At 38.3% G+C, this 27,519-nt stretch overlaps 1 protein-coding gene across 1 annotated transcript in view; it reads left to right on the top strand.

Annotated features, from left to right (window-relative positions):
• The window catches only part of ZFYVE26 (zinc finger FYVE-type containing 26), a 53,213-nt gene extending 25,820 nt beyond the window's left edge, over window positions 1-27,393 (top strand). Inside the window, 21 exon segments of the mRNA XM_029283765.1 lie at window positions 1,987-2,726; window positions 3,574-3,770; window positions 5,621-5,725; window positions 6,676-6,798; window positions 7,591-7,767; window positions 7,886-8,132; window positions 9,205-9,303; window positions 10,488-10,645; window positions 10,858-11,029; window positions 13,609-13,742; window positions 14,606-14,826; window positions 15,573-15,720; window positions 17,288-17,497; window positions 18,042-18,260; window positions 20,607-20,804; window positions 21,650-21,852; window positions 22,086-22,227; window positions 22,550-22,609; window positions 23,586-23,768; window positions 24,353-24,397; window positions 25,721-27,393. Of these exon segments, the coding sequence (XP_029139598.1) occupies window positions 1,987-2,726; window positions 3,574-3,770; window positions 5,621-5,725; window positions 6,676-6,798; window positions 7,591-7,767; window positions 7,886-8,132; window positions 9,205-9,303; window positions 10,488-10,645; window positions 10,858-11,029; window positions 13,609-13,742; window positions 14,606-14,826; window positions 15,573-15,720; window positions 17,288-17,497; window positions 18,042-18,260; window positions 20,607-20,804; window positions 21,650-21,852; window positions 22,086-22,227; window positions 22,550-22,609; window positions 23,586-23,768; window positions 24,353-24,397; window positions 25,721-25,930 (3,991 nt within the window). The 3' untranslated portion in view covers window positions 25,931-27,393.
• The last annotated feature ends 126 nt before the right edge of the window (window positions 27,394-27,519 follow it).

The following is a 27,519-nucleotide window of genomic DNA, read 5'->3' as shown; positions in this document are numbered from 1 at the left end:
TGTGTAGTGTCCCAGATAATCTTACGGACCCTGCTCAAGCAGCCCTTCTGTGCTATGTCCTGGTGGGAGGGAGGGAACTGCCAATGATCTTTTTGGCCATTCTCACCACTCTCTGCACCGCCTTCCTGTCTGAAGCAGTGAGAGTGCTCAGTGGCTGAACATGCTTCTTTGGAAATATTACAGATAGTTTTTGTTTAGCAACTGCTTTGGAAAGTGGCCATTTGCAAATGGCAGCAATAATAAAACCATAGTCAATGGTGGTAAAAAAAATCATTTCCCCAACCAACATGCACAATTATGTTCAGATTTGTGCACCTGACTACACTGCACGCTGGAGTGGAATTAATTCTGGCATAGTATGAGAGAACTTTATCTGAATGAGGCAGCAGCAACCAGCAATCTTTGCAGCATCTCTCTTTCTCTTTCTTTGTCTTTCTCTTTTTTTCTCTTTCAATCACGTGTTACTTAGTGATCGTGTTACCAGAATCAATTGCAATTGTTAAACAAGTACTGTGTTGTGTTGACTTTAGATCACTAAGCTTTTGTTACAAAAGACTCCACAATCACCTAAATACAATTGCTGTTAAATGATTTGGCATGTTTTTGTTGTAGTAATAGCAGTGTCAGGTATCTCAGTAGAGTAGTTTATATACATTGTTTTCCACTGACGTAAAGCACAAGTAGTCCTTGACTTACGATCATTGATTTAATGACCGTTTGAAGTTATGACAGTGCCCCCAAAAAGTGATTTATGATTGGGCCTTGCACTTACAACCATTGCAGCATTCCTGCTGCCACATGATCAAAATTCAAGTGCCTGGCAACTGACTTGTCTTTATAACAGTTGCAGCATCCCGTGGTCACATGATCTCCATTTATGATCTTCCCAGGGGGCCTCTGACAAGCAAAAGGAACGGAAAAGCTGGATTCACATAATAGCCACATGATTCACTTAACAACTGTTAAAGTGGCAAAAGAGTTGTAGAATTGGGTGCAATTCAGTTAATGACTGACGTTCCGATCCCAATTTGTGGTCATAAGTCGAGGACTACCTGTAATTTTGTTTCAACTGTTCTAAATATTAATGTGGTTTTCCTGTATGGGATCTGAACAAGTAATTTATACATGCCCTAGTATATAATCCTCAAATGTAGAACTGAGACTGAAGTCAGTACTGTATGTTATTTGGAGGTAATGTTAGATGCTATGATAAAAGATAAAATATTTTTCAAAGTCTATTTTTGTATACTAGGAAAATTAGGGATTATAGCAGAGAATGTCAAATGAGCTTCATAATTAACATATGTTATTTACAGCACAAAATCTTCTGAAACAATCTTTCTGACATGGTGAAAACAACCGTTATAAAGAGATGCATTTTTGCATGATCCACTCTCTGATCTGTCAGTCTTCCATATAGAAATACTTATTATTAACATGGGCAATGTTAAACTCGGGTTATTCCGCACACATATTATGTTCTATAATTTCTATATAAATCAGCACTGAATCTGTTCTAGGCTCTTAGATGTATGGCAATTAATTAATTGTATGTGAAATTTTTCAATATATAATTTTTTCTCCACCTAAAACAAGATGATAAATATGTCCTTTTTGTTTCTTAAAACCTATTTAGTTGTGGATTATCTCTTTGAAGTTTAATGTGTGTGTGTTTTTTTAAGAAATCCTGTTTTTTAAAAATCGAAAAAAATATGTTTGAAGTAAAATAAAGAAATGTATGGCAAAATTCAGAGAGATCCTGATGTTCCAGTTAAATTATGATTAATCACAGACAGCTCAACCACCATCCCCCATGTTTATTCAATCATTATGTGTTTAGATGCTTAATGGGTACATTTATTTGAGGATGTTTGGTGTGCATTTGGTGACGTATACTCATCCATAACAATTTTTCCTTTTGTGTGATGTGGGAGATAATGCATAATATAAGGCCAAATTTATTTTTATGTGTTCTCAAACCTGCAGGTTGTCTTCGCTGCTAGCTAAAGAAGAACTGAACTTAAATGTGCAGCAAGTGATCATCAAGTGTTGCTGTAAGGCATTGCCTCTCTACACCAACATGCAAAGCAACCAGACTAGATCCCTTTTGACAAACATCAGTAGCCTAGCGCATTTGTACGCATATCATTGTCTGCCAGATATTGAGGTTCCAGTGCATAATCCAGCCATGGAGTCTGAGAACACTTCCAATAATCCCATCTCTTCACTGTCTGATCTTAATCAGCATTCACTCACTGCGTCCACCCTCAATTTTCTAAAATCTCAGTCAAAACTCTTAGCTACCATGGCTTGTCTTACTGCCTTAAAAGTGCAAAAGCCACCCAAACAGAGCTTATCGTGGATTGAGTTCCGAGGAAAAAGGGAAGCACCCTTGTCTATGGACCAGATTTCCAAAGAATGTGAAATATTGTTAAAGGAGTTCCCCTTTCTAGAAAGTTTTCTTCTTGCTATGTTCGAGCCTCTACAGGAGCCTCAGGATGAAGGAATCGGATTGGCTAGTGAGCTTTGTGGCAAGTCTTACATCTCATTGCTTTTCCTGGGATTGCACTCCTCCCTAGCTGTTGAAGTGTTAATGGAGACCTTTGAACAAGCTCTCACAGCAAGGGATTGGCCCAGGGCCCTCAAAATCTTGGATTTCTACAGCCAGGATATGCAGGAGCTAGTCACCGTACGGGATGCTGTATTGAGCTGTGCCACAGCTGAGGGTAAAAAAATCTATACTCTTTCTTTAGACAGATGGTGTTTTGGATATGAAGTTGCAGATGAGTGATGTAAGCTTCTAGCTTTTGAGGGAAAATGCTTTAAGCCACAGTATCTAGCAACGGGCTCATGCTGGGTCTTCTAGCAGTCCACAAAAGGTGGTCTGATTGAGGTGGAGAGGAGAGGATAAAAGGAGAAATGAAAATAAATCACTTCAATTATGCAGGATCCAATCTGGAACGGTCACCAGGACCAGAGGTTTTGTCTTCCAAGCTTTTGGACTTGTGCTGGAGCTCCCATCCTCAGGGAACTTCTCTCAAGCAGAGTATGTTGGATCCTGCAACATTATCCTGGGACACATATATTCGCCTTCATTCCTTCCATTATTTCTGTTTTATAATGAGAGAGAGGCATACCGCTGTTAATGAAGGGAGAAGCTAGAATTGATCGTATATTTTGCATTGGGGACCCATGTGAAGTCTCTGGCTTTTTCAGATAGAATTAGGAAAGAAACCTTTAGGAATAGAGATGTTAGTTCCTGCATCCAAAACTAAACGCATGAGCAAGTGGTTTGTGTAAGAAAGTTTTCTGCGTTCCTAATAATTGTTACCACTTTCCTAGTTCTAGGTCAGGGGTAGGCAACCTTGGCTCTTTTATGACTCGTGGACTTCAACTCCCAGAATTCCTGAGCCAGCACGGCTGGCTCAGGAATTCTGGGAGTTGAAGTCCACGAGTCATAAAAGAGCCAAGGTTGCCTACCCCTGTTCTAGGTTATTCATTACAAGATTTATCCTTCATTGCTAAAATGCCCTGAGTCTACTTCTCTGTCTTTGAAAAATGCCTCCTTTTCAGATGAGGATGGGTGGCAATACCTGTTTCCAGTGAGAGATGCAGTGCTGAGGAGCAGACTGGCCCTTCGGTGTCTAGATAGATGGCCTCTGGAGGCTTGTCTGGAAATATTAGCTTATTGTGCCTGTGACCCCGAAGTAATTGAAGATCTCAGATTTGATCTGCAGGGCAAGATCAAGGAGCTTCAAGTTTATCAAAAGGTATGGAGGCATCGATCGCATTTGGGATAGAGTACTTCTCTGAGTTCCTTTGTCCCTTTCTCTTGCTGAATGTGGAAATAACATTTTGTGTGTGTGTGTGTGTGCGTGCGCATCAAAGCTCCTTCGGTTTTGAGAAGCATGCCTGGCTGCCTCTTCTGCTGCTCATCGTGCACTTGTTCCATTTTTGAGATGAATGTGGAAAATACTTGAGGCATCTGTTCTTTGTTGCTTCTGTTTATTGGGCATAAACTTTCTAGAGCCTGTGGAGAAGAGGTTGTTCAGTAACTATCTCAAGTAAAATTGCCAAGAAGCTGAAGAGAGTTAATAAACTGCTCCTTGATTTCATAAAAAAAGGACAATGGCTACTGAACACTTCACCAGAAAAGAAAAAAAGGCAGAATAAACATACACATATTAGTTATTCAAGGAGATTCCTTATACCAGTATACAGAATAAACATTGTTACCTTGAGTAAACTGGGTTTGACCAAGCAGAGACTATGATGGCTGGGCATCAGCTCCACTAGCATTTACTTCAGAATAATTCTTCAATGTTATTTAGTTACTGCTATTCTCTGCACAATCTGCTTGCTTCCTATTAAAGGGAAAGCCTATTAGGCAAGCGCTCTCCACAAGGTCTGTGTTGGAATATTTATGCCTGTTCTCTTAAGAGCTCAAGGTGGGTGTCATAACACTCTCCTCCAATTTTCCCCACAGTAGCAATTCTGCGAGGTTGGCTAAGTTGAGTAAGAGTGACTGACTGTAATAAGTCAGTGATTGGAAGCCACTGTTTCAACACTTAGATGTATTATTGGCCAGAATGCATATTTCTAATGTTGTGCTTCTAATGTGTCCTTCAGGAAGTTATTTTCTTGAACGATGAAGTACCCTAAGATGCAATTTCCTTGTTTTCTCATATTAGCTTTAAAGGTAGTGGAAATTACTTGGTTACTACTTGATAGGATCTCTGGGTTGGAGGTTTTTTTCAGTGAGGGGCACAGGGGACAGTTCCACTGTTCTGTCTTCATTTTCTTGTCTCCTTTATTCTTATAGTCAGATTTAGTTTATATACTGTACATATGTATGGATGGAAAATGTAGTATACACCGATGGTACTACTAAAGAAAAAAATTCAGTGATAACTATTTCTGCTTATGAGAAGTTGCTCATTTCTAATTTAGACTTGTTCCTGGGGCAGCTGTTCAGATGTCATTTTGAAAAGAAAGAAAAAATTGAGCCTAAGTGCCTGTTTGTGGAAAGGCAATAGCTCCCCACCAGGAACAAAAGATGCCAGGATTGCAGCAACATATAAAACTTTATTAAGCAATAGGAGCAGCATATTCACACAGGGGAACTCTCATTCGGATCAGCCATAACAGATAGTGGCAGGAGAGGCACTTCATCATAAGATGTCTGTAACTGTGGGTTCTTTAGCACTCAAGTTCATACTACTAGGCTCCCCCCTGCATCTGGAGCCAGGATGCAGTGCTAAGGCAATAGATCGTGAGGCCTGAGATCTGTGAATTCATATAAGTATGAATGGAATGAGGGGTACTCTCTGTTTCCCAAACTGCGTGCGATAAACCTACTGATGGGAAGAGGAAGCTGGTCACCTGACTAGGGAGAGTGAAGGGTTAATTGCATTGAAGGAATGGAAAGGTTATTTGCATTGAAAAGGAGAGACCAGAGGCTCCTTATCTCTTGAGCCTGACAGCTCTGGAGGTAACAGAACTTGGAAGAAGCTGTAAGGAGAGACTAACTTAACTAATAAAGAAATCCAGGTACTCGCCAGCCTTGCAGAATAATTTTTATAACAGGGCTTGTTCAGTTCTACTTGATTTGAATTATCAGATTCTTAGACTACAGACTGTCCACATCTGGCACGACTGGCAAGCTCTGAAGAGGACCTGTACAGAAGATCCCCAGGCCATTGTGGCAATGATTTTAGAAGCAAAGGTAGGACATTTGCAGCCGTGTTAAGTACTTTTCTCTTAGAGGCTTGTTCTCGTGTATTCTCTGTCCGGAAATAATTCCATTTATTTCAGCATCCCTTTCTTTACTGTGGTCAACTATTTCTAAAAAGGCAAAAGGCAGAGCTTTCTCTTTAGCCCATATAACAATTCTGTTGCAGAAAAGAACTAAGGAAGTAGTTTAAGGTAGTGGTTAAATGCACTAGGCTAGAAAGTGGGAGGCCATAAATTCTAGCCCTACCTTGGGCACAAAGCCAGCTGGGTGATTTTAGGCCAGTCATGCCTCTCTCAGCCTTGAGAAGAAAATAGTGGCAAACCATTTTCAAGAAAACTTGGCAAGCAAACTGAAGGGACTGATCTAGGCATTTGCCAGGAGTAGAGAGTCTGACCTTAACAGTTAGAGAAATAACATCATTCTAAATCCAGTTATGTCGGTCTACATCAGTGGTTCTCAACCTTTTTAATGCTGCGACCCCCAACCGGTCGTAAGTCGAGGACTAAACCGGTCGTAAGTCAAGGATTACCCAACTGGTCGTAAGTCGAGGACTTTCCCTGCCCAGGAGCGCCGCGCATGCGTGGTTCCGCCCCCTGCGCCGGCCGAGGAGTAGCTGGCAAGCGGCAGAGACGGAGCAGGCCGACCACCAGCTGGCCCAGCCCAAGAGAGGTAAGGCACCCGCCGGAAAAGGAAAAAATGGCGGACAGCCTTGCTTGGCGACCCCCGTGAAATGGTCGATCGACCCCAAATGGGGTCGCGACCCATAGGTTGAGAACCGCTGGTCTACCTGCTGTCTGGGAATAGGAAGTCCCATCAGGTACAACTGAAGGATAGCAGCCAGGGGAAGGCCATCTGCAGAATGAATGGATAGCCTTGCCAAATACTTTTGGTTTTACCCTTTTCAAATTACAGTCTTTAAGTGCTCTTTATTTTTATTGCAGGATTATGAATTATGTGAAGAATGGGGCCGCTTATATTCTGTCCCAAGGGATCATTTGATCAGCCTTCACCAGGAGCACCTCCTTCATTTGTTGGAAATGGGAGATATGGAAAAAGCTCTCCAGGTAACTGGTCTCTCAGGTATTCCAGGATTCTTCCTTTTGTGCCAAAAAAGGACGTCTGCTTCTAAGATTGGGTGCTGCTTTGTTTTTTTCTTCAAAGGCCAAAATGTTGACTTTGGATATGAAGCAGGATGAGGTTGCTGCTGTGCTGCCCTAAGATGTTGAGCAATTTGTAAATATTTCATTAGGAAGGCAAAATATTGAGCTAATTTTCAGAGCGATGAACCTGTGAGACAAAAGTTTGTGACAGTGATTATGAACTTGTAATGCTACAAGCAGAGGGAAATGCAAGACTTGGGGCTATGAAATATGCTTGATGACCAGTCATAACAGTTATTGGCAATAACTATCCTTAGTTTTACTATGCTTATTTTGGCATGTGTCCTTAGAGAGAATTGTGGTCTCAATTAAGTAGTAATAGATGAAGATATGTTTTAGTCCATAACCTATTTGTGTGTGTGTATGAATCAATTTTGCTAGACTTTCTTTGTATATACATTGTTATTTTACAAAGAAGCTATTTGAATGTGTATTAAGTATTTTGATTTTGCAGCATAACTCTAACAAACTAGTCATTGTATGTATGCAGGAGGGTGAAAGAATTTTCTTCAAGTAATTGTGACATGGTGGAGGAAACTGATTAAGGCAGAAATTATTGCCCAAACTGTGTAAGACTTTGAAAAGTGTTTGTCTTAGAAAGGGATACGGTAGATCTGTCTAGGCAGCACAATATATTGTGTTGATATGGTCCATTAAAATCTATTTCACGTGTATATGTGTGTATATTTTTTGTAGCTCTTGCAAAGGATAGATGATCCAGACATTCAGTTTGTCATAAGTGAACGGTGTCTTGATACATATCCTAGCTTAGCAGCTTCTCATTTTCTTGCGGATTATCTCACAACATACTTCAACCAACACCTGACAGTTATGCGCCAGAATGAAATTCAAGCTCTTTACGTGGGATCCAAGGTAAGTAGCAGAGAACAATTTCAAGAACTTGCTGCACAACTATTGTTCTTTACTCTTGAGTTGCAAGTTCTTTTCTCAGTAGGTCAAGATGCTGTATTACTTTGTCTCCTTTTTCAAGGTATTGCTGACTCTTCCTGAGCCTTCCCGATCTAACTATTCCCACCTCTCCTGCAAGCCCCTGCTCATGCTGGAACAGCTATTGATGAACATGAAAGTGGATTGGGCAGCTGTGGCTGTGCAGATGTTGCACCAGCTCTTGGTTGGTCAGAAGATAGGCTTCAGCACAGAAGACATCGACACATTGCTCTCCAACTATGCTGGAAAAGCTCTTGACTTTCCATTTTCTCTAAAAGAGAAGAGATCAGGTGATGGTGAAAAACCAAGTCTTTATGGCACCACTGGAAAACCACAGACAGCTTTTCAGTCTATTTTCAGAATTGTTAATATATAGAGAGTAAACAGAGAGTACCACATTTGTGTTTTTTCTATACTCATGGTTCATTTTTTTCCAAGTTTTCTATTTCATTAGTATTGCTGTTTTCTGCTTTGTATTGCAGAAAGTTAAATAAGTCAGACTTTTCTCTTCACCCAGATTATTTTTCCCACTTTAATCCTAAAGATAAAAATCCTCAAAATGTGACTAGTATGGGAAAACAATTGGCTTACGTGCTCCTTAACTGTCATAGAGCCACTTTACTCAATCTTAAAACCTTGCAGAACAGGCTTTATCACACAAAGCTCTCAACAATAGTTGAGTAGGCACGTGAACCATGGGAGTTGAACTACTCTGAAAATTGAGAAAATTATCTCAGGTGCTGGGACCTGAGATAGAAACTAATACTTATTCTATCTCATGTTCTTTGAAACAGCTAACTTTATTGCAACAGAAGTCACTACTGTTATTGCTTCTTATATAGCACAGCCTGCATTTATAAAACCAAAAGAAATAAATTGAAACTAAAGAATGTTTAGGCAACAATGCATTAAAAAGTATATAGAAATCCCTACACATCAATCTTCTTTTTACTACTTGGAGACAGATCTAAACCATAGATTTGATTATTTATTTATTTATTTATTTATTATTTATTTATTTATTATTTGAATTTATATCCCGCCCTTCTCCTTGCGGACTCAGGGCGGGTATGCATACGTATGCACGTGTGTGTGCATGTATGTGTATGTGTATGGTTATATATTTTCTTCTGAGAGCGGGTATCAGAATTTCATTTTTTAATGTGTATCCATGTGTTCACAGAAAAAAGTGACAAGGTTATTTTATCTTATTTATCTGCAATCTGTACAAAATCTTTTGTCACTTCTGTCACATGAGCTTTTGAACAAGTTTGAGCAATTGTTTCTTGAATCAGTTTACCTAATCTTTGCAGATAAATATAAATTGCTTAATTTCTTAACAGCATTTTCTTTTTGTCTTAGATTCTCTTACTCTGATTCGAGAGAGCTTGTGTCAGGGATCTGAATCTGATACCTTATCTAAGTCAGAGTCAACAGAGCATTTTCCAGCTAGTTCTCCTGGTGAGAGAAAGATTTAACACCCAAACTCTTTTCTTTCTCTTTTCTTTTTCTTTTTCTTTTCCTATTTGCTTTTAGGGCTGTAGAGGAAAAAAATATAGCTATTTATACAATCTGGTGCTGTAATCCCAAGTCCTTAAGGACCTGGCTGTTCTCTCAGGCCTTGGATTAAGATATTTAGAGCGACTTGGTGGATATGTTTGTATTTCTTTTCGATGTTGATTGAGTTCACTAGCTTGTTTTCTATTCTCTGCATTTTACTGCATGGTTATCTTACCTTACTATGTTGTGAGCCACCCAGAATTGATCTGGAGTCAGCAAGTATTTAAATTCAATAAAGCAACAGCAATGTAATAATAACACAACTGTTAATGTTATTTCTTATCAATTTTCCTATGAAGGATTTTGAGGCCTCCATCTGAGGGTAAAAGCGGTGATGTTCAGATTTTTGTAAAAACATTATTTCTCCAGTATGACGAGTGGAGAATCCACCAATGGGTTAAAGTACATTTTTTTTCATGATGTATCTCAGTAGCTTTTAACTGATCTGGAACAATTTTTAACTCTTTGTAAATTTCTTAATTTTCCGGACAGTAGATAACAAAACAAAAACATATTTGTTTTTCTGGGAAGCCTGTACTTTTCACTTAAGTGTTAACATGTAATTCTCCAGTTATCAGTTGGGTTGTTTCCAAGCAAAACCTTGATAAGTTAATATTACAGTTTCGCAAATTTTGTTGCTGACAAAGAGAAAAGTTTTCCAATATGCCAATTTCCTATGTATATGCAAACGTACATTTCCTTTTCTTAAAAACTAGATGAATCAAATCAAATTGCCCCTTAACTCTGCAAAAAGGAATGTTTAGGGAGGAACAAGTAGTTTGCTTCTATTGTCACATTTCCTGTGATTTTTTTTAAACATTTGTAAGATTGATTTGGAGGAAAACCTACTCTTCCATTCAAATAAATATAAATGCTATGCTGATGGAGCGTATATTGGTATATATTGTCTGCAAGACAATCTTATATGATTGGAGATCTGAGCCTTCTTTCCGTTGGTGATGGGGCACAGATTTTTTTAAGGACAATGTCGTCTGTAATAGAACATCCAATGCATTATCTGGTCTTTATGATAGCAGCAATTCAATTTTACACTGGCTTTCGTTTGCCTCTTCTGTATCTTTTAGATACAGCGCATGCTTCCAGCCCAAGAGAGAAAAGTCTCCAGCAAGCTGCCTCTGCGCAGGACTTTGTGCCACCAGAGAAGCCCCCACCAAAACAGCAGTGGATCCCAGATGACACTGAAGTCACATGCATGGTTTGCAAAACAGAACGCTTTACAATGGTAATTGAATTTCAGAACTGGACGTGAATGTATAACAAAATAAGTATATTGAATAAGTATTTATCTAATGTCTTTGGAGAACTTTATATAGTACTTTTTCAGTCAAAATGATCACTGCTTGCAAAAGATCCCAAGATTAGATTTCTTATATGGATTAAACAGTAACTGCAGGAATGCTGTTGCTCATTCAAATGTCTTCTTTTATGTCTCAGTTTAATAGGAGGCATCACTGCAGACGTTGTGGGCGACTGGTGTGCAGTTCCTGTTCTACCAATAGAATGGTTGTGGAAGCTTGTAAGGAAAACTCAGCTCGTGTGTGTGATCAGTGCTACAGTTATTTCAACAAGGATTATTCAACAACTACATCCCATGACTCAGAAATGTGTGTAAAGAATTTTTTCACATCTTTCTGTTCTTTGAAAAAATAGTTCTCAGTGTGAGAACCGGTTTTATAGCAGATTCCTTAATTCCTGATGACTCTAGTGACAAGGGATTCTGCAGACTTTAGTTTATAAGGCACCGGGTTTGGGGGAAAAACTGTATATTGTTTTTATTGTTGTCTATAAAAATTAGGTTTTTTGTTATTTTTTAAATGGCTACATTTTGTGCAGGAACATACTTCTTCACATTTTTCCTTTTTTTTTGTTTTTTTTGGTTTGGTTTGTGAATATTGGTTCTGCTAGTTCATGAATAAAATGGGCATTGTTTAAGAGCTTGGCAAAGAAGAAGAATGAACATGTTAGAGGCTTTTTTATGAGTCCACTGATAGAATGTTAGAATCATGAAAAGAGATCTCTTCTTCCCAAAATACATTTATTTATGTACAAATCTTGTCTTGCCTTTTCTGAGACAATCTGAATGGACATAAAACTACAAATCAACAAGATTAATTCATAAAACAATGCTAAAAATATTACAGTACTCTCCCCTTCTGATGTAAAATAAAAAGTGACAGTACAAATATGCTCTTAAACATCTATACTGTCATTCTTCAGCTTGAGGCAAATTGAATTATAGTGTGAAATTAATTAGTTGATGTTAACAACCTGCAGACATTTCCCCTTCTACTTAAGAAGAAACTATTAATAGGACAATGCAAACAATTAAAAGAGGTACATGTATTTGGTTTCTCTAGTGCAGGGGTGTCAAACTCGCAACGTCACTTGACGTGTCACGACATATGACTTTTTTGCCATTGCTGGCAATGGGGTGGGTGCGGTTTCACTATGATGCATCTGGCCCGCGGGCTGGCAGTTTGACACCCCTGCTCTAGTGATTGTGCATACAGCTAGAGCAGGGGTCCCCAACCCCCAGTCTGTGGACCCGCACTGGGCTGCAACATGCCAGAAACTGGGCTGTGCAAATAAGCAAAGCCCTATCTGTGGCATGCAAGCAGCATATGAAACCATGCTCGCTCCGGTCCGTGGAAAAACCTCTCTCCATGGAACTGGTCCCTGGTGCCACTGAACTAGAGGCTAATCTTCAAACAATTGCTATGATGCTTCCAGGAGAGCTGCTGTGTTCATGGGCTTTGTATAGTCTTAATTGCCAGGAGTTTTTTTAGCGAAGGAATCAATATGTAAGAAAACATGATTTAATTTCATTAGCTACTGATTGCGGTATTCAAATTTTATAAGTTTTCCAAACTTATTAGCATGGATGTGAAGCATCTTTCTTTTCTTTTTAATAGTTCCAATGAAGAGGATCAGAATCAAGAAGGTGAGAACACATAATAAGGACATGTTCATAATCCTACAGCTCTCTCTGGTACATGCCCATAGGTAACAAAAAAAAAGATGCAAGAAAAACCTTGTTGCATTTTAACAACCCCATTGTAATAGAATTGTAAACCTAGTCTATGTTGCTGCAGGACTAATAAAATGGATGAAAATATAAATTAAACTAGTTGCCTCCTAAAAATATTTCAAGGTCAGAAAGCTGAGATATAGTAGTAATAATAATAATAATAATAATAATAATAATAATAATAATAATAATAATAATAATAATAATAACGACAACGACGATGATGATGATGATGATAAAGTTGGAAGGGACCTTGGAGGTCATCTAGTCCAACCCCCTGCTCAGGCAGGAAACCCTATACCGTTTCGGACAAATGGCTGTCTAGTTTCTTCTTAAAAACTTCCAGTGTTGGCGCATTCACCACTTCTGGAGGCAGGTTGTTCCACTGGTTAATTGGTTATGATTCTTTACACTTGGTTAAAGATCCCCCCCTTAGTCTAAAAATACTTTTTATACAGAGACCACTAACCAAATAAATGCTGTAATAACAAGGCTGCTAGTAACAAAATAGTGCAAGAAAATATCATCAGAATAAACTCAAGAGAAATAGAAATAGATAGCATTTTTGTCACTTGATCAGTGAAGTCAGTAATGAAGTAAAAAAAAACTGCTAGGAATTTAGCCATCCTGTCCCTTTTAGTGTTTTATTCCTGGAATAACATGAAAATTACAGTGCTGATGTCAAAGTCAGATTTTTTTAAAGGCAGAGTATGTCGGGGGATTGGGGGAGTTTTTGAAATATGCAATAAGAAAATATGCCCATTGCAATAGGAGAAAAAATATAAAAGTTTAATGTTTAAGGAAAGAAAGACTGTATGCCAAGTTACTTTCCTATTTATTTATTTATTTATTTATTNGGGGCACCCACAGAGAAGGCCCTTCCCCTGGGGGTCGCCAGCCGACATTGTTTGGCCGACGGCACCCTGAGGAGACCCACTCTGTGGGAGCGTACCGGTCTGTGGGAGGAAATCTGTGGCAGAAGGCGGTCTCGGAGGTAACCAGGTCCAATGCCATGGAGCGTTTTAAAGGTGGTAACTAACACCTTAAAACGCACCTATCAAGGTGTATTCTTCCTCCAGATTCCTGAGCTCTTGTGGAATGTGGTTTCTTAACCTGAGCTCATCTTAAAGGGTGTTTTTTCTTGCTGTTCATAGCAGTTGTATCTTCTGATAATGAATGCCCAGATTACTCTGCAGTGGTACAAATACCAAAGCCAACAGAATTTGAATGGCAGCTTTCTTTGATGGAAGAAGACAATAAAATGGTGCGCGGTGAATTCTTTTATGAACAGGTAAGTAAGTTTTCCTAAATTGCTTTTCCTGTGACAGGTGGAAAAAGAACAAGGGACATTACTGAGGTTTTAGGAAATTACTGAAACGATAATTTTCAAGGAGTGGACAATGGATTTGCCAGATCTCTAGATTATTGCATTGCAGAACAGTTGAATATTGTTGATTATTGGTTTGTTATGTTTTATTTTTTGTAAAGTGTCTTAAGGTCCATCTGGACTGAGGTGGGAGTAAACTAGATGGATGGATGGATGGATGGATGAGAGACAATAGACAAAGAGGCCCATCTCTCTGAAACTAGAGTGAAAAATGATTACTTCCTTGCCTTTTAAAGTAGAGAATATTCTGTTACTGTGTTGGGCTTTGTCTCATGACTTGTTCTCCCTAATCCCGTGGTGGCGAACCTATGGCACGTGTGCCACAGGTGGCACGCGGAGCCCTCTCTGTGGGCACGCACACCATCGCCCCAGTCCTAGGCCTTCAGCTGGGTTTTATAAAACCTTTTCGCTTTGGGCCTCCGCCACCGTGTGCAAAAAAAAAAAAAGGTTCAATCAATCAATTTCAACTTCTCGCGGGGAAAAAAAATCTCGCAGTTGGAATTGATTAATTGAACTTTTTAGTCCCACCCAGTCTGCCGTTACCACCGCAGCCACGCCCACCCAATGGGCCATGCCCACCCAATGGGCCACACCTACCCACCCGGCATCCGACAATACATAAGTGGGTTTTGGGCTGCAGTTTGGGCACTCAGTCTCTAAAAGGTTCACCATCACTGCCCTAATCTATATGGAGCTCTTTTGGCTCCATCCAGAAGCAGAGAGAGTCACACTTTTTTCTTTATTTCTTTCCCTGTTCTAATATTCAGGCTCCTAGTGCATCCTTGTGTATTGCCATCTTCAAACTGCATTCTGACAGCATTTCCTGTGGTCAGCAGTTGATAGACTATTGCTGCAAATTGTCTCGAAGCCTGGCAAACCCTGAAGTGGATGCTGGTCTCCTCATAGATATCATGAAACAGTTGCTTTTCAGTGCCAAAATGATGTTTGTAAAAGCTGGGAGGAACCAGGAGTTAGCTCTTTGTGATAGGTAAGATTTCAGTAGGCCTTTTGAAAAATCTTTTCATTGTAATGATGTGTTGCTAATTAACCTTTTTGTAGATTTTTTGCAAAACAAATCACAAGCAGTCTCACAAATAATGCCCTTGTATGTTTTATGCTGTTTATTATATTTAAAGGGTTGTGTGCAGAGTTTATGACTTATATATTTTAAAAATGTCCAAACCTGCTTTGCCATGTGACAGAATATATTTGTGCAAACTTTTGAAGAAAGATCGAAACAATACACTGACTTGCTCACTTTCAGCCAATTTAGTTGCTATTATCTGTCCCGGGCTTTTGATTTTAGCGCATATTTATGTTGAACCGCTACAGAACTGAACCATCTATGCATCTAATAAAATGGAGCCTGTTATATTTAGTCTTAAGAAGAAATCTGAAGATTTAGTTTTCTTTCCAAAAACAAACAAAGATAGCTACCTCTTTGGAAAAATATTGCCTCAAAATTAGCCAATATGAAAAAAAAAATGTTACACCTGGGATTTCTTCTCACAAGAATAAAATCATGATGTGAGGCCCTAATTGTGTGCTATTTTGGATAAACTGTGAGCTGTTTTCAGGAGATAGCCTGAGAAAGAAAAAATGGCATAACCTTTGCCTCTTTTGAGTTACAAGTTTCCTTTTGAAATTAAAGTACAATTGAAACTTTCAAAAACTAAACTGAGTGAAATGAATCAAATGCCTTTCATTTGTTTCCCTTTTTTCTTCCCACACCAGTTACCTCAGCAAGGTGGATGTGTTGAACATTTTAGTAGCTGCTGCTTATCATCATGTTCCATCTCTGGATCAGATATTAGAGCCTGCAGCAGTTAGTAGGCTAAGAAATCAACTTTTGCAAGCAGAATACTATCAACTGTCTGTAGAGGTAACACTGTTGGAATGATGTAATTGTGAAGCATAGACTATGGCAGTGGTTCTCAACCTGTGGGTCGGGACCCCATTTGGGGTCGATCGACCATTTCACGGGGGTCGCCAAGCAAGGCTGTCCGCCATTTTTTTTGTCCGCCATTTTTTCCCCCCTTTTCCGGCAGGTGCCTTACCTCCCTTGGGCTGGGCCAGCTGGTGGTCGGCCTGCTCCGTCTCTGCCGCTTGCCAGCCACGCCTCGGCCGGCGCAGGGGGCGGAACCACACATGCGCGGCGCTCCCGGGCAGGGAAAGTCCTCGACTTACAACCGGTTGGGTAGTCCTCGACTTACGACCGGTTTAGTCCTCGACTTACGACCGGTTTAGTCCTCGACTTATGACCGGTTGGGGTCGCGGCATTAAAAAGGTTGAGAACCACTGGACTATGGATTCCTTAACATACTTCTATCTTTAGTGGAAAGGCATCTCTATGGAAAAGAGTTTTATCTTCATTCTCTTTCCTATCAAGGATTTTGAATTAAGTTTTCAGCCTTGGAAATATTTGTTGGTTTTGATTCTAGAGATTAACAAAAACTAATTATTACTACAAAGTAATAAATAGATTAATACAGTACAACTAACTGATCAAATATTATTTTGAATAATTGGGTCTGTAAGTTCTTTAAGACATTTATTGTCCCATTATAAATTGTAAAGTGTATTAGATATCACTTTTCTGCTAAGAGTGAACTATGTATCTTAAACTGTAAATTATCCAATACCTCCTCAATATTTGAAAAGGCTGTGTAAGATTGAATTTCTGATACCATGCTATTCCTATTCAGGTATAATTTATTAATCAGCTTCCTTTATAATCATTTATACTCACTTAATTGAGTAGTTGAAAACTTTACAGTCCCAGTGGTAGTTAACTTTCTAGGCTAGCCTTTCCCAATCTGGGGTCCTCTTAATTCTGACTGGAGAAGGCTGTGATATGATTTCCACAGTTAATAATGTAGACAGTCATGATTAATTGTATTTCTTATCTTACTAGTGGTTCATCTAATTTGTATTTTTTTTTACTAATTGGCAAAAAAAAATTGGAGCTTGTTGCAGAACGCTGTCTTGCCTCTACCTTAACATGCCAACATTTGAACTCTGGGATTTTACTATGTGCTCAGCCTCTAAGCTACAGTCCTTTTCCTATAAATTGTGACTTAGCCCTAATGCTCTTGAAAAAGTTCCTTTTTTTTAATGAAAAGGGTATTCTGACATCCGAGTTTCAATAAAACAAATGCTTCTTGGGTGAGAAGAAAATCTTATATTCTGAACAGAAATTCTCAGTGTGATTTTTTTTTCTTTTTACAGAAAATTGTACATTTCTAACCTTTATTAGGCAAAGGGTGCCTCTAATGATGATCAGTAGGTTTTTGTTCTATCCATAAAAGTATAAACTTCTGATATATATGGACAGTGCTTATGAAATGCTATTATAGTTGTCTTGGTCTGTATATTTTTTTTTAAAAAACTTAACCATAGTAAAAATAAAAAAATATTTTCTGTCTTCTTTGGGGTAACCTGGTTTTTAGGTTTCTACCAAGACTGGCCTGGACCCAGGTGGAGCATGGCATGCGTGGGGCATGGCTTGCCTTAAAGCTGGAAATCTGACTGCTGCCAAAGAAAAGTTCAGTCGATGCTTAAAATCACCTCTTGACTTGAATCAGCTCAGTCTGGGTTCCCGTCTGGTCCAGGAAGTACTTCAGTATTTAGAAACCACAGTGAAACCCATTCTTTCAGTGGTAAGGCTGTATTCCTGTTGAGGGGATAGGGGCAGCATTGAATATCCAGCCTTCACTGGGTTGTTAAGACAAAAGGCAAGACAACAACTGTGTTTCTGTGTGGTTTCTATGAGCTATTTGTGGAAGGCTGTGATATAAATTTAATACATTGTCTTGGGATGTTTGCTTTAATTAGCTGTATAGCAGATTAATCAGTTGTTAATTACAGTAAAAATGTGCAGTTGAATATAAAAACAAGACATGGCTGATTACTAAAACCTGCCAGTTTGTCAAAATATGACAGATTTCCTGCCTAAGAGAAAAATAATTAGAAATCTCCCATTCAGAGAGATTTGGGAATGAGGAAGTTACTTCCTACCACTTTTTCTCGTGAAGTTTCTGCTCTGCTTCACAAAGAGTTTCAGATCTCTGGGGGTTTTTTTTTTTTTTTCATAGCAGTTGTGAGGTACTTGGCCCATTTCCTCAAGGAGGAAAATGCTTTTCAGTTTTCTGTCAATACATATTCTGAGTTCAACCTGTGACTTCTGATTCTCTCGCTTAATAGCAGGACGATGACTATTTGGCCACGCTGAGAGAACTGGAAGCAACGCTGAGGACACGAAGCCTCTCTCTGGAGATGACGCCAGAGGGGAAGATGCAACACAACAGCTATTATCAAGAATGCCTTTTCTATTTGCACAATTATGGCACCAATCTAGCAATCATTAGTTTTTATATGAGGCATGATTGTATGCGGGAAGCTCTGCTGCATTTGTTAAATAAGGTAGGAAAACTGCATTCTACTGGAATCTGGTTAAAGACTTAAAAAATAAATCCATGTCTGTAAGTTGATCCGAACATGTTTCATAATCTCATATATTCTATTGGTTATAAACTTGTTTTTGTTAACCCTTGCAATTTTCGTAGGGAATGACCCGTGGGAATGGGAGAGGGGGCAACAAGTCCATCAAGTGTTTATTTATTCATTTATTGAACTTATACTTAATCAAATTACCACTTGAAAATTTCAAGAGTGTATAATTACAGTTATCCTTAAACAATTTAAGTATACTCTGTTAAAACACCAATCTAAATGACAAGAAAACTGAAAAAAACAAAAAATGTGCGTTTTAATCAAACTTTTTGTTTGCCCAAATTTTCATTGGTATAAAAGAGTTCTTTGGGTGATACCACTTTCCCTTGAACTAAAACCTGTGTTCAGGTATCACATGCACATATAAATTTAAATTCTTGGACGGAAAAGCTTGTCTGAATGAGTATTTTGAATTAAGAACCTAGTTGGTAGGAGCTGTCCTTTCCCTTAGTGCTGATTTTATTACCTGTTGTTATTTCTCTAATCAAGCTGTTAAAGTGTGTTGGAGAATAGAATAAAAAATAATATTAGAAGGATGAAGCTGATTTATTTAGTTTGTTGCTGTTGAATCTTTTGGAACTCTTCTTCTCCAATGAGGTATATGTTTCTATGACATCCTCAAGGCTTAGGCAAAAGAAGCTAAACCCTTCTTCAAGTGCACAATGAGATAACATTTGAATGCAGCTGAAGCAGATACCTAAGTCATCAAACTATAAGCAGGAGGAGGTGTTCCACAAGAATCTGACTTGCAAGTTGATATAGCCAAGGTCGATAAAAGTATTTTTAGCTTTCCTGTGGTTCCTATTGATTGATTGATTGGTCTAGTCCATGGGTCAGCAACCCCTCTCTCTCTCTCTCTCTCTCTCTCTCTCTCTCTCTCTCTCTCTCTCTCTCTCTCTCTCTCTCTCTCTCTCTCTCTCTCTCTCTCTGTGTGTGTGTGTGTGTGTGTGTGTGTAAAAAAGAGAGTTGCCTCACCCTGTTCTCCGAGGAGCTGACTCCTGCCTTGGCTGCGTCTCAGCAGGAAGAAGGAAGCAGCAAGGGCAGGAGAGAATGTGTGTCAGCTTGTTGGAGAACAGCCTGAAGCCAGCTTGCCAGGTGAGCAGAAGAGAGGAGAGAGGAGAGAGAGAGGGGGGGAGAGAAAAGAGAGAGAAATAGAGACAGAGAGGGAGAGAGAAAGAGGAAAGGGGGAGAGAGAGAGAGAGGGAGGAGGGAGAGGGAGAGAGAAAGAGGGAGAGATAGAGGGGGAGAGGGGAGAGAAAAAGGAAAGAGAAAGAGAGGGGGAGGGAGAGGAAAGAGAGAGAGAGAGAAAGAGAGGGAGAAAGAAAAAGGGGAAGAGAGGGAAAGGAGAGAGAGGGAGAGAAAGGGGGAGAGGAAAGGGAGAGAAAGAGAGGGAGAGGAAAGAGGGAGAGAGAGAAAGAGAAAGACAGAAAAGAAAGAGGGAGAGGAAAGAGGGAAAGAGGGAGAGGAAAGAGGGAAAGAGAGGGAAAGGAAAGAGAGGGAGAGGGAGAGGAAAGAGAGAGAGAGAGAGAGAGAACTCATGCACAGCAGCCTCTATTTTTTTTAATTAAACTCTTCAATCAAGCCCCTTATGTGTGCGCGCGTGTGCACGCGCAAGTTTTGCAGTTCCCAGTGTTTTCTTTTCTCTGGGAAACGGGTCCAAGTGGCTCTTTGAGTGTTTAAGGTTGCAGACCCCTGGTCTAGTCTATCTAAAAAAGTTGACCATAAATATAGAACATAATCTTGTTATCTTGTTGTCATTATCTAGGAAGAAACCCTGCCATTTGTTTCTACCTTAGAGAGAACCCATTACTTCATAAAAATGTCTCTCCTTCTAAGGGGCGGCTGTAGCTATAAGCAGATACACAATAGGTAACAAAAGAAATAGGAGTGCTAAGAGACATATCACCTGAGAAGTTTTATTTCTCACTGTTAGAACTGCAGACTCTTCAGAAACTCTTCACAGAAACCAGGAGAAGGTTCTGTTTAGCTTGCTTCTTTTAGGCTTCTCCTACCTAATGCTCGGCAGGTATCCTGGGATTACACTTACTCATTGATTGTTTAGAATCTAAGGTTCTGTTGAATTGGGAATGTTTCAGCAGTGGCTGTGCTCACTTTCACATAAAAAACATTTTGATAGTGAGAAAAATGGTCTTCTGTTTATGAACAGTATGTAACTAACAACATTCTGACCATGTAAGCTTTTTTTCTCAGACTAATGGCATAGATGATTTAATAGGGTTTTTTTTACTGTTTAAGGAAAGTCCACCAGATGTATTCATTGAAGGCATCTTTATCCCAAGTTATAAAAGTGGAAAACTTCACATGTTGGAGAACTTGCTGGAAACCATAGATCCAGGACTAGAGAGCTGGGGTGTCTATCTCATTGCAGCCTGCAAACACTTGCAGAAAAAGAATTATTACCATATCTTGTATGAAGTGCAGCAGTTTATGAAGGTAAGAGTTGAAATTTCTTCCTATAACATAAACATTGCAAAAATTACTGAAAATTTTATTTAAAAAAAAAATACAGCACTTAGCCAGTTAGTTGTAGTAATTAGGTGTTGGCCTAGCAAGCAGGAGACCGCAAGTTCACCTGTAGGTATGAAAGCCAATTAGATGACTTTAAGCTAGTCTGTCTCAGCCTAATCCACCTCACAGGACTGTTGTTTTGTACAAAATGGAGATTTTATATTACGTTTTTTAGAATGTACACTTTTGTTTATTTGGAAGGATTTTTCAAAGTTATTCCCACTAAAAAAAATACCTATGGATGATGGAGTTACCTTAGGTTGGGAAAAACTGCTGCAGACAAAAAATTTAAAGGCTAAGTAGTCTCATGGCCTCAGAAATATTTTATGAATGGTGGACTTATGCCATAAGTTCATTTATGCATATTCCTGTATATTTGAGGATTCTCTGAATTTAAAAAGACAAAAGTCAAATGAGGCTTCCTTTTGAGCATCTTCTAGAATTTTTTCCTCTTTAAATAGTTTTTTTTGGAAAGGACAAAAAGATAACAATGCCATAAATGAGTTACAAAGAGTTCTGGGTATCACTTTCCTCCTTCTCAGTATTTACAATGGAGACAGGGGATTGCATGAAGTATCTAATATATGTACAGTTTTCTGAGCAGATACAGATTCTACTGTATAGTAAAATCTGTTAAGCAGAGGCTCCCTAAACTTAAAATCAGTCCCAGAACCTGTTTTTTTTAATATTATAGCCCAAATGTCATCTCACTGACCAGATAATATAATTTGAAAGCTTCATTTGTGTTCAGAAGTCTATCTGTTTTCCAGGATCAAGTTCGTGCTGCTATGACCTGCATTAGATTTTTCACAGACAAGGCAAAGTCTTATACTGAGTTGAAAGAAAGGCAAAAATGGCTCTTAAAGGTCAAAGACCATCTTAAAGTTTACCTTCAAGAAGTTTCTAGGAGTTCAGGAAGAAAAAAATTTGCATGCTCTTTTCGCAAGAAAATGTCTGCTCCTGATGTATCAAGGTATTCACAAAACAATGTTGGACAACATTTTTATCACTCAACCATGTGTTATTAAACTATTTAGTAATAATGTAATAAGATATAATTCAGGATTTTTCTGTGAGAGCACACAGACTTACCTGAAAGGCTAACTTTAATGAGGGTTTCTAATTCATGTTTTGAATATCATCTAAAATTTCTCCTTTGGATTTATTTATTAGAATATGCACTGAAACATATTTTCCCTAAATTAGGCACATCAGTACAGTTGAGCTTCAGATGGAAGTAACAAAATTCCTCCATCGTCGTGAAAAGTCAGGATCTTTATGTATAGCTGATTTACCTGTGCCTACCCTGTTTGGAAACAATCCAATGAAGATTGAGGTTGCTTGCAAGGTATGGAGTACTGCTTAAATTCATTAGTGTGGTTTTACATATCGAAATGGAATACTGAACAGAGATTGGTGAATTCTACACCAAAAACATGTAGATTGTTTATAGAAGTTAACCCAAAAAAGTCACATACCATTTTCATTATGAATCTTGATTTGAAAGAATAAGAATAACTCAGAGAAGCAGTATTTCACTGGAGCTTTAACATAGCAGTTCTAAGGCTGAAATCCAGAAAAAAAATAGAACACGTTGTTATCACTGGGGCTTTGTATGTCGCTCAATTTTTCTTTTTCTTTTTTCCCCTGCTGCTGCATTTTTTTTTCAGGTCATGTTGGAAGGCAAAAACATTGAAGAGGGATTTGGGATCGCATTTAGAATACTGCAGGTATATTGAATGAAGAAGCTTTATATCTAACATTGACTCTTTACACGTGACACTGAAATAGTTGAAGCAAACCACTGCATTATTTCAGATTGTTTTTATGTAATTCTAGAAATTTATTTGAATTTTTAATAATACTTTTATGAAAGATTACAGTTGAAAAGATAAAAACTAACACAAACTAAGAATATGTACTGTATGAGTTACAAAGAAAAATTAAAAAGTGGAGAAAATGAAATGACAAAAATGGAAAAGAAAAAGAAACATATAAAGAAGTAACTTCCCCCTCCGTCACAAGTATAACCTATCACAGTCTCTTAAAATACAACAAAAGCTCTCTTCTCCTCATATCTCATCTCTTAAATCTTAAAATCTCATCATTCATTCCTGATCAACAAAAGTCCATTAGAGGTTATCAGGGATAACCACATATCTATTTTAATCTTGATCAAATAATGAATGAACCTTTATTATCAAAGTATAACATGTATACAGTGAAATTGGCTGAGCCTCCCTCCGTGCCCCCCCCCAACTCACAGTGACTACAAACCCCCAATTTATTACACCCTGTGAGCTAATTGCACAGCACGCCGGCCTCACGAGTCTGTCATGCATAAAATTATGTCCCATTCAAGAGCCTGACAGACCATGGATAAAAGCTGTTCTTCAGCCTGTTAGTACGGCTGGCTATATTTCTGTATCTCCTACCCAATTTTATATTTCTTCTCTTTACTTTTAACTTCATTTTTAATCCCTTCCAATAAGTCCTAGAACTTGATTTCTTTTCCTTTGTCCTTTGTCCTTCTCAGAAAACACTTCAAAACTTTAACAAGTGTCTTTTGTAAATAAAGTATAGAAACGTTAATCAAATCATTCTTTCAGTTTTTATTTGTTTTAATGATTGACACGTCAACCAATTTATTTATACATACAGTATATCATCTTTCTCAAATAATACTTATTTCGTCCACCTTCTTAGGACTTCCAGCTGGATGTTGCTGCTATATACAATAAAGTGGCTAGGCAGCTGGTGAAGCAGCAGAGCTACAGCGAGATCAGGCAGCTCATTAAATGTATCAAGGAATCTGGTGCCGCAGATAAAAATGATGGGGACAATGTCATCCTCAGTTGCTTGGATGAGTTTGATTCTATCCCTGCGGAGGTAACTTTGGCTTATTTTTTAAAAAATATCTTTATCAGGTTTTAACATCATTCATTAAAATACCAACTAACACAAAAAGGGAGACACTGCTTGTATTTCTTGTAGTGTTAGGGAAGAGACACGGTTATATTTTTTTTCTTTCTCCTAAATTGAGTATTTAGAAAGCCAACCATAAGTCCCACTTTGCTAGTGATTCTTTCATAGCCAATGAATGAGTTGTGTCATCCTTGTAGTCTTAAATTTATAATTTGCTAATGGGATACCCAAGTACCTCATCTAGTGCTTAAATGAGGATAGTTAGGATGTTCTTCATTTTGGAAAGGGGTTGGGTATATGTTTATGCCACGACTGTGGGCATCCCTTAAGTCTCATAATTAAGTCACATAATCCAATAAAAGCTAATGAAATAGCTGCTTACTATTTTTTCACTGGGTAGGACTTTGTTTATAATTGCTTCCTTGATTCTCTGGTTAATTGAAAGCGATCTATAGGGGCAAGTATAGGCAACCATAACAGTGTAAACAATGTTTAACAGTTCATCTCATGATCTTTCTACCATTTTTATTTTTCTTGCTGGGATCTAGGAGTTGGATAATTTGATCCAGGATATGGACAGTGATGAAAACAAAGTGAGTAAAACAAAAAAAATTTTTCTTGGATATGAAGTAATTTTTGGAAATACTTATTATGTATATGGTGTATTTTTGCTCATTCATTCTTGTGGATACAATCTTTTATCTACTCCTATTGTTCTAGGATCATCATATTCAATAAGTGTATGAATGTGGCTGATAATTCTTTACTAACATTGAGCACGATGTTCATAGTGATGTGTATTAATAGAAAACTACTTTGAAATGAGCTGATGTATTTCCAGAATATATAAAGGGTTAAGGGACGCAAATATATATCTCTGCCCTATCTAAATTTCAGATCTTGACCCATTAAGTGGTAGGAACTGAAATAACATAAAATCAGTGAGCATGGGTACTAATAAATCAAGGTGTGCACTCACATGAAGACTTTCATTATTCAGCCTGGTACAATCTGAAATTGTATAACAGGAATATCCAGAAGATGAAAGGTCTGTATGGCATCCTGAATTGTTCAAGCAGTTTTTGAAGATGCCATTTTCCCCGTCTTTACCAGCAGTGACAAGAATCCCATAAAGTTAAACCCAGGAGGCTCATCTAGAATTTGGGGCATAAATATTTAGACTGATAGCCATATATATCATTTATAATGATCAACAAACATTATGTGCACTCTGGCCCATTTGCTATTCCACACAATGATTCTTTCTCTCTTCTGTTGCTGAATAAACCATTGTGTTTTCCAATTCAGTAAATTCCCAGTGTAATGGACTATTATTTTCAGAGAAACTTACAACTGAAACATTTGCTTTTTATAGTAGAAGCTCTATGGAATAGATATTACTTTTAAATTATTTAATTTTGGTGTTTTTTTGTTGTTGAGAAACATGATTATAGAAGAATGATTGTATAAGGAACAAGAAAAGTTGAGTTTTTTAAAAAGCTCTAGGCAGAAATGTATTTGTTTGGCATCAAGTTATTTTAATAAGCCTAACATACAAGTCTTTTGTAATACATTCCAGTGCCTGGCCTACAAAGCAACTCTTATCATCGTTCTAAATGCATGCATTGTTTCAAACTTTATATATAGGCTCTGCTGCCTTGCAGCAAACAAGCAAGTATCTTTTGGCAGTAATCTCAAAAGTAAATTCTTCCAGTAAGTCTGTGTGCAAAGGGTCTTGTTGATACTTACTTCCTGGTGCAGTCTTTATATCACACCTCTGTCTTCTACGGATTCTCCATTTAGGTTAAAGTCTTTTATCAGAGCTACATTAGGAAGTGAAGGAAAACTGGTGCATCCCAAGAGCAATACTCCTTCTTATAAAATTTCAAGCCTCGTTATTCTTCTTTCTGTTTCAGATTCAGGCATATTTGAAATGCCACAAACTACGTTCTGCCTACCTTATCTCAGTAAAACAAGAAAACATAAGAGCTGTGCAGCTGGTTCAACACATACGGCAAATGGCAGAGGATGGTGGGGATGATGTAGTGCAGGCCATCTGCACCCAGTGGCTTTCGGTACATCACACTAAGCCGAGAAGCTGGCTTACCCAAAATTCCAAGAAGTGATTCCCAGAAATTTGTTGGGATGTTTGTTTCTAGAAAGGGAAAATGTTACATTGTGCTAGAGTCAATTATGGCTGCAAACTGGAAAGAAGCTGCTTGAATGCCTTTACTCAAAGGGAAAAGATCGACTTCCTTAAAGTGCCAGTCATGATGCAGTGACAACCAACTACCTCTACTTCAGGGGGTTTATTCTTTACATACTTCATATTTTCAGTGCTGCTTCAGCTGTGTTTTTACTTTATGATCATGGAGATCTCTCTCCGTTAGGCACTATTTTATTAATGCAAATCCCACATCAACAAGAGTTTAATAACAGCTTGTGATTCCCGACACTGCAAAGCTACAGCCAACTCCATAAAGAAACAAGTAGCATTTTGAGATGGGTACAGTTGCTTTTCATAAGAAAAAGCTGTAGCTGAATTCTGTGCATAAGAGATAACAGGCCTGTAAGTCTACACCTGTTACTATCTGAGGCGAGAAAATAACCAGTTAACACAGAAAAGGGAGCAACAAACGACGAAGTTGAATAGTAGCTGCCATTTGGAACCTGTACCCATATTTGCCACCCTCCCCCAAACAGTTTGAAGTTCTCATTGTCCTTTCAATGACATAATATCGAAAACAGTGAGACCACAGCATGATCTGTATAAGAGGATATGACTGTAATTGATGACATTTTTAACTTGAAAAATTCAAACTGTTATCAAAATTGTATTGGTTGTAAGATATTATTCAGGATGGTTTTATCTTTGAGGGTTTTTTTAAAAAAAAAAATAGATGAACATCATCTGTTCCCACTAATTTCAGCAAACGGTCTAAGCTACCCTTTCCAGGGAAACAACAGCCATATTTCACACCTACAAGTGTAGTAATCCTTAATTCATTGGATTTGGCAGCCAGAAATAACTTTGAGGTTAAGTAACTGGGGAGGGCTATATTTAGCTTCTATCTTTTCATACCTTTTGGATCTTGGGAGATTATCCTATTAGGAATCTAAGAGTTATAAAATCTGCTTTTGCTGCCTATCGAGCTCAACTGCCATGAGTCCCAGGAGATAGTCTGACTGGGCTTTCTGTGACTTTGATTACTTCTTCCAGAAGTAAGAAAAAAACAGGATTCATTATTCTCTCTGTGTTAAGCTATACTGCCTATTGAGTTGGGTGTGCAACATGGCTTGTACTTTCATCTCCAAGCTCTTCTCATCAATACCTTCCAAAGGGAAGAAAGGAACGACTTGTGTGGGAGAGAAAATTGAGACGATTGTTGGGTCCACTCTTTGCACTGCATTTTATGCACTTTATATTGTTAGTTACTCGGATTCTTTAGGATTTTTAAAGGATCCCTTTCTCACCAGCAAAACCTGTCCTGTGAACTATCCTGTACTAAACTGCGATGGAGGAATTCTAAACTTCCAATGAACAAAAGTGTTAAACTCTCATTGAGAAAATAAAGAATTTGGGCAAGTTGGTGTTTTGATCTATAATATCATTTTTTGTTAAATATGTAGCCACAAACAAATTTCAACAAATGAAAGAAACCAAGTCACCAAAACCACACTGTAAACATCTTAAAATTTTCAAAACAAGATAATT

Source organism: Protobothrops mucrosquamatus, unplaced genomic scaffold (assembly GCF_001527695.2).
Source record: "Protobothrops mucrosquamatus isolate PMUCROS unplaced genomic scaffold, P.Mucros_1.0 scaffold218, whole genome shotgun sequence".
Lineage (NCBI taxonomy): Eukaryota > Metazoa > Chordata > Lepidosauria > Squamata > Viperidae > Protobothrops > Protobothrops mucrosquamatus.
This window is presented reverse-complemented; position numbering and strand designations above follow the sequence as displayed.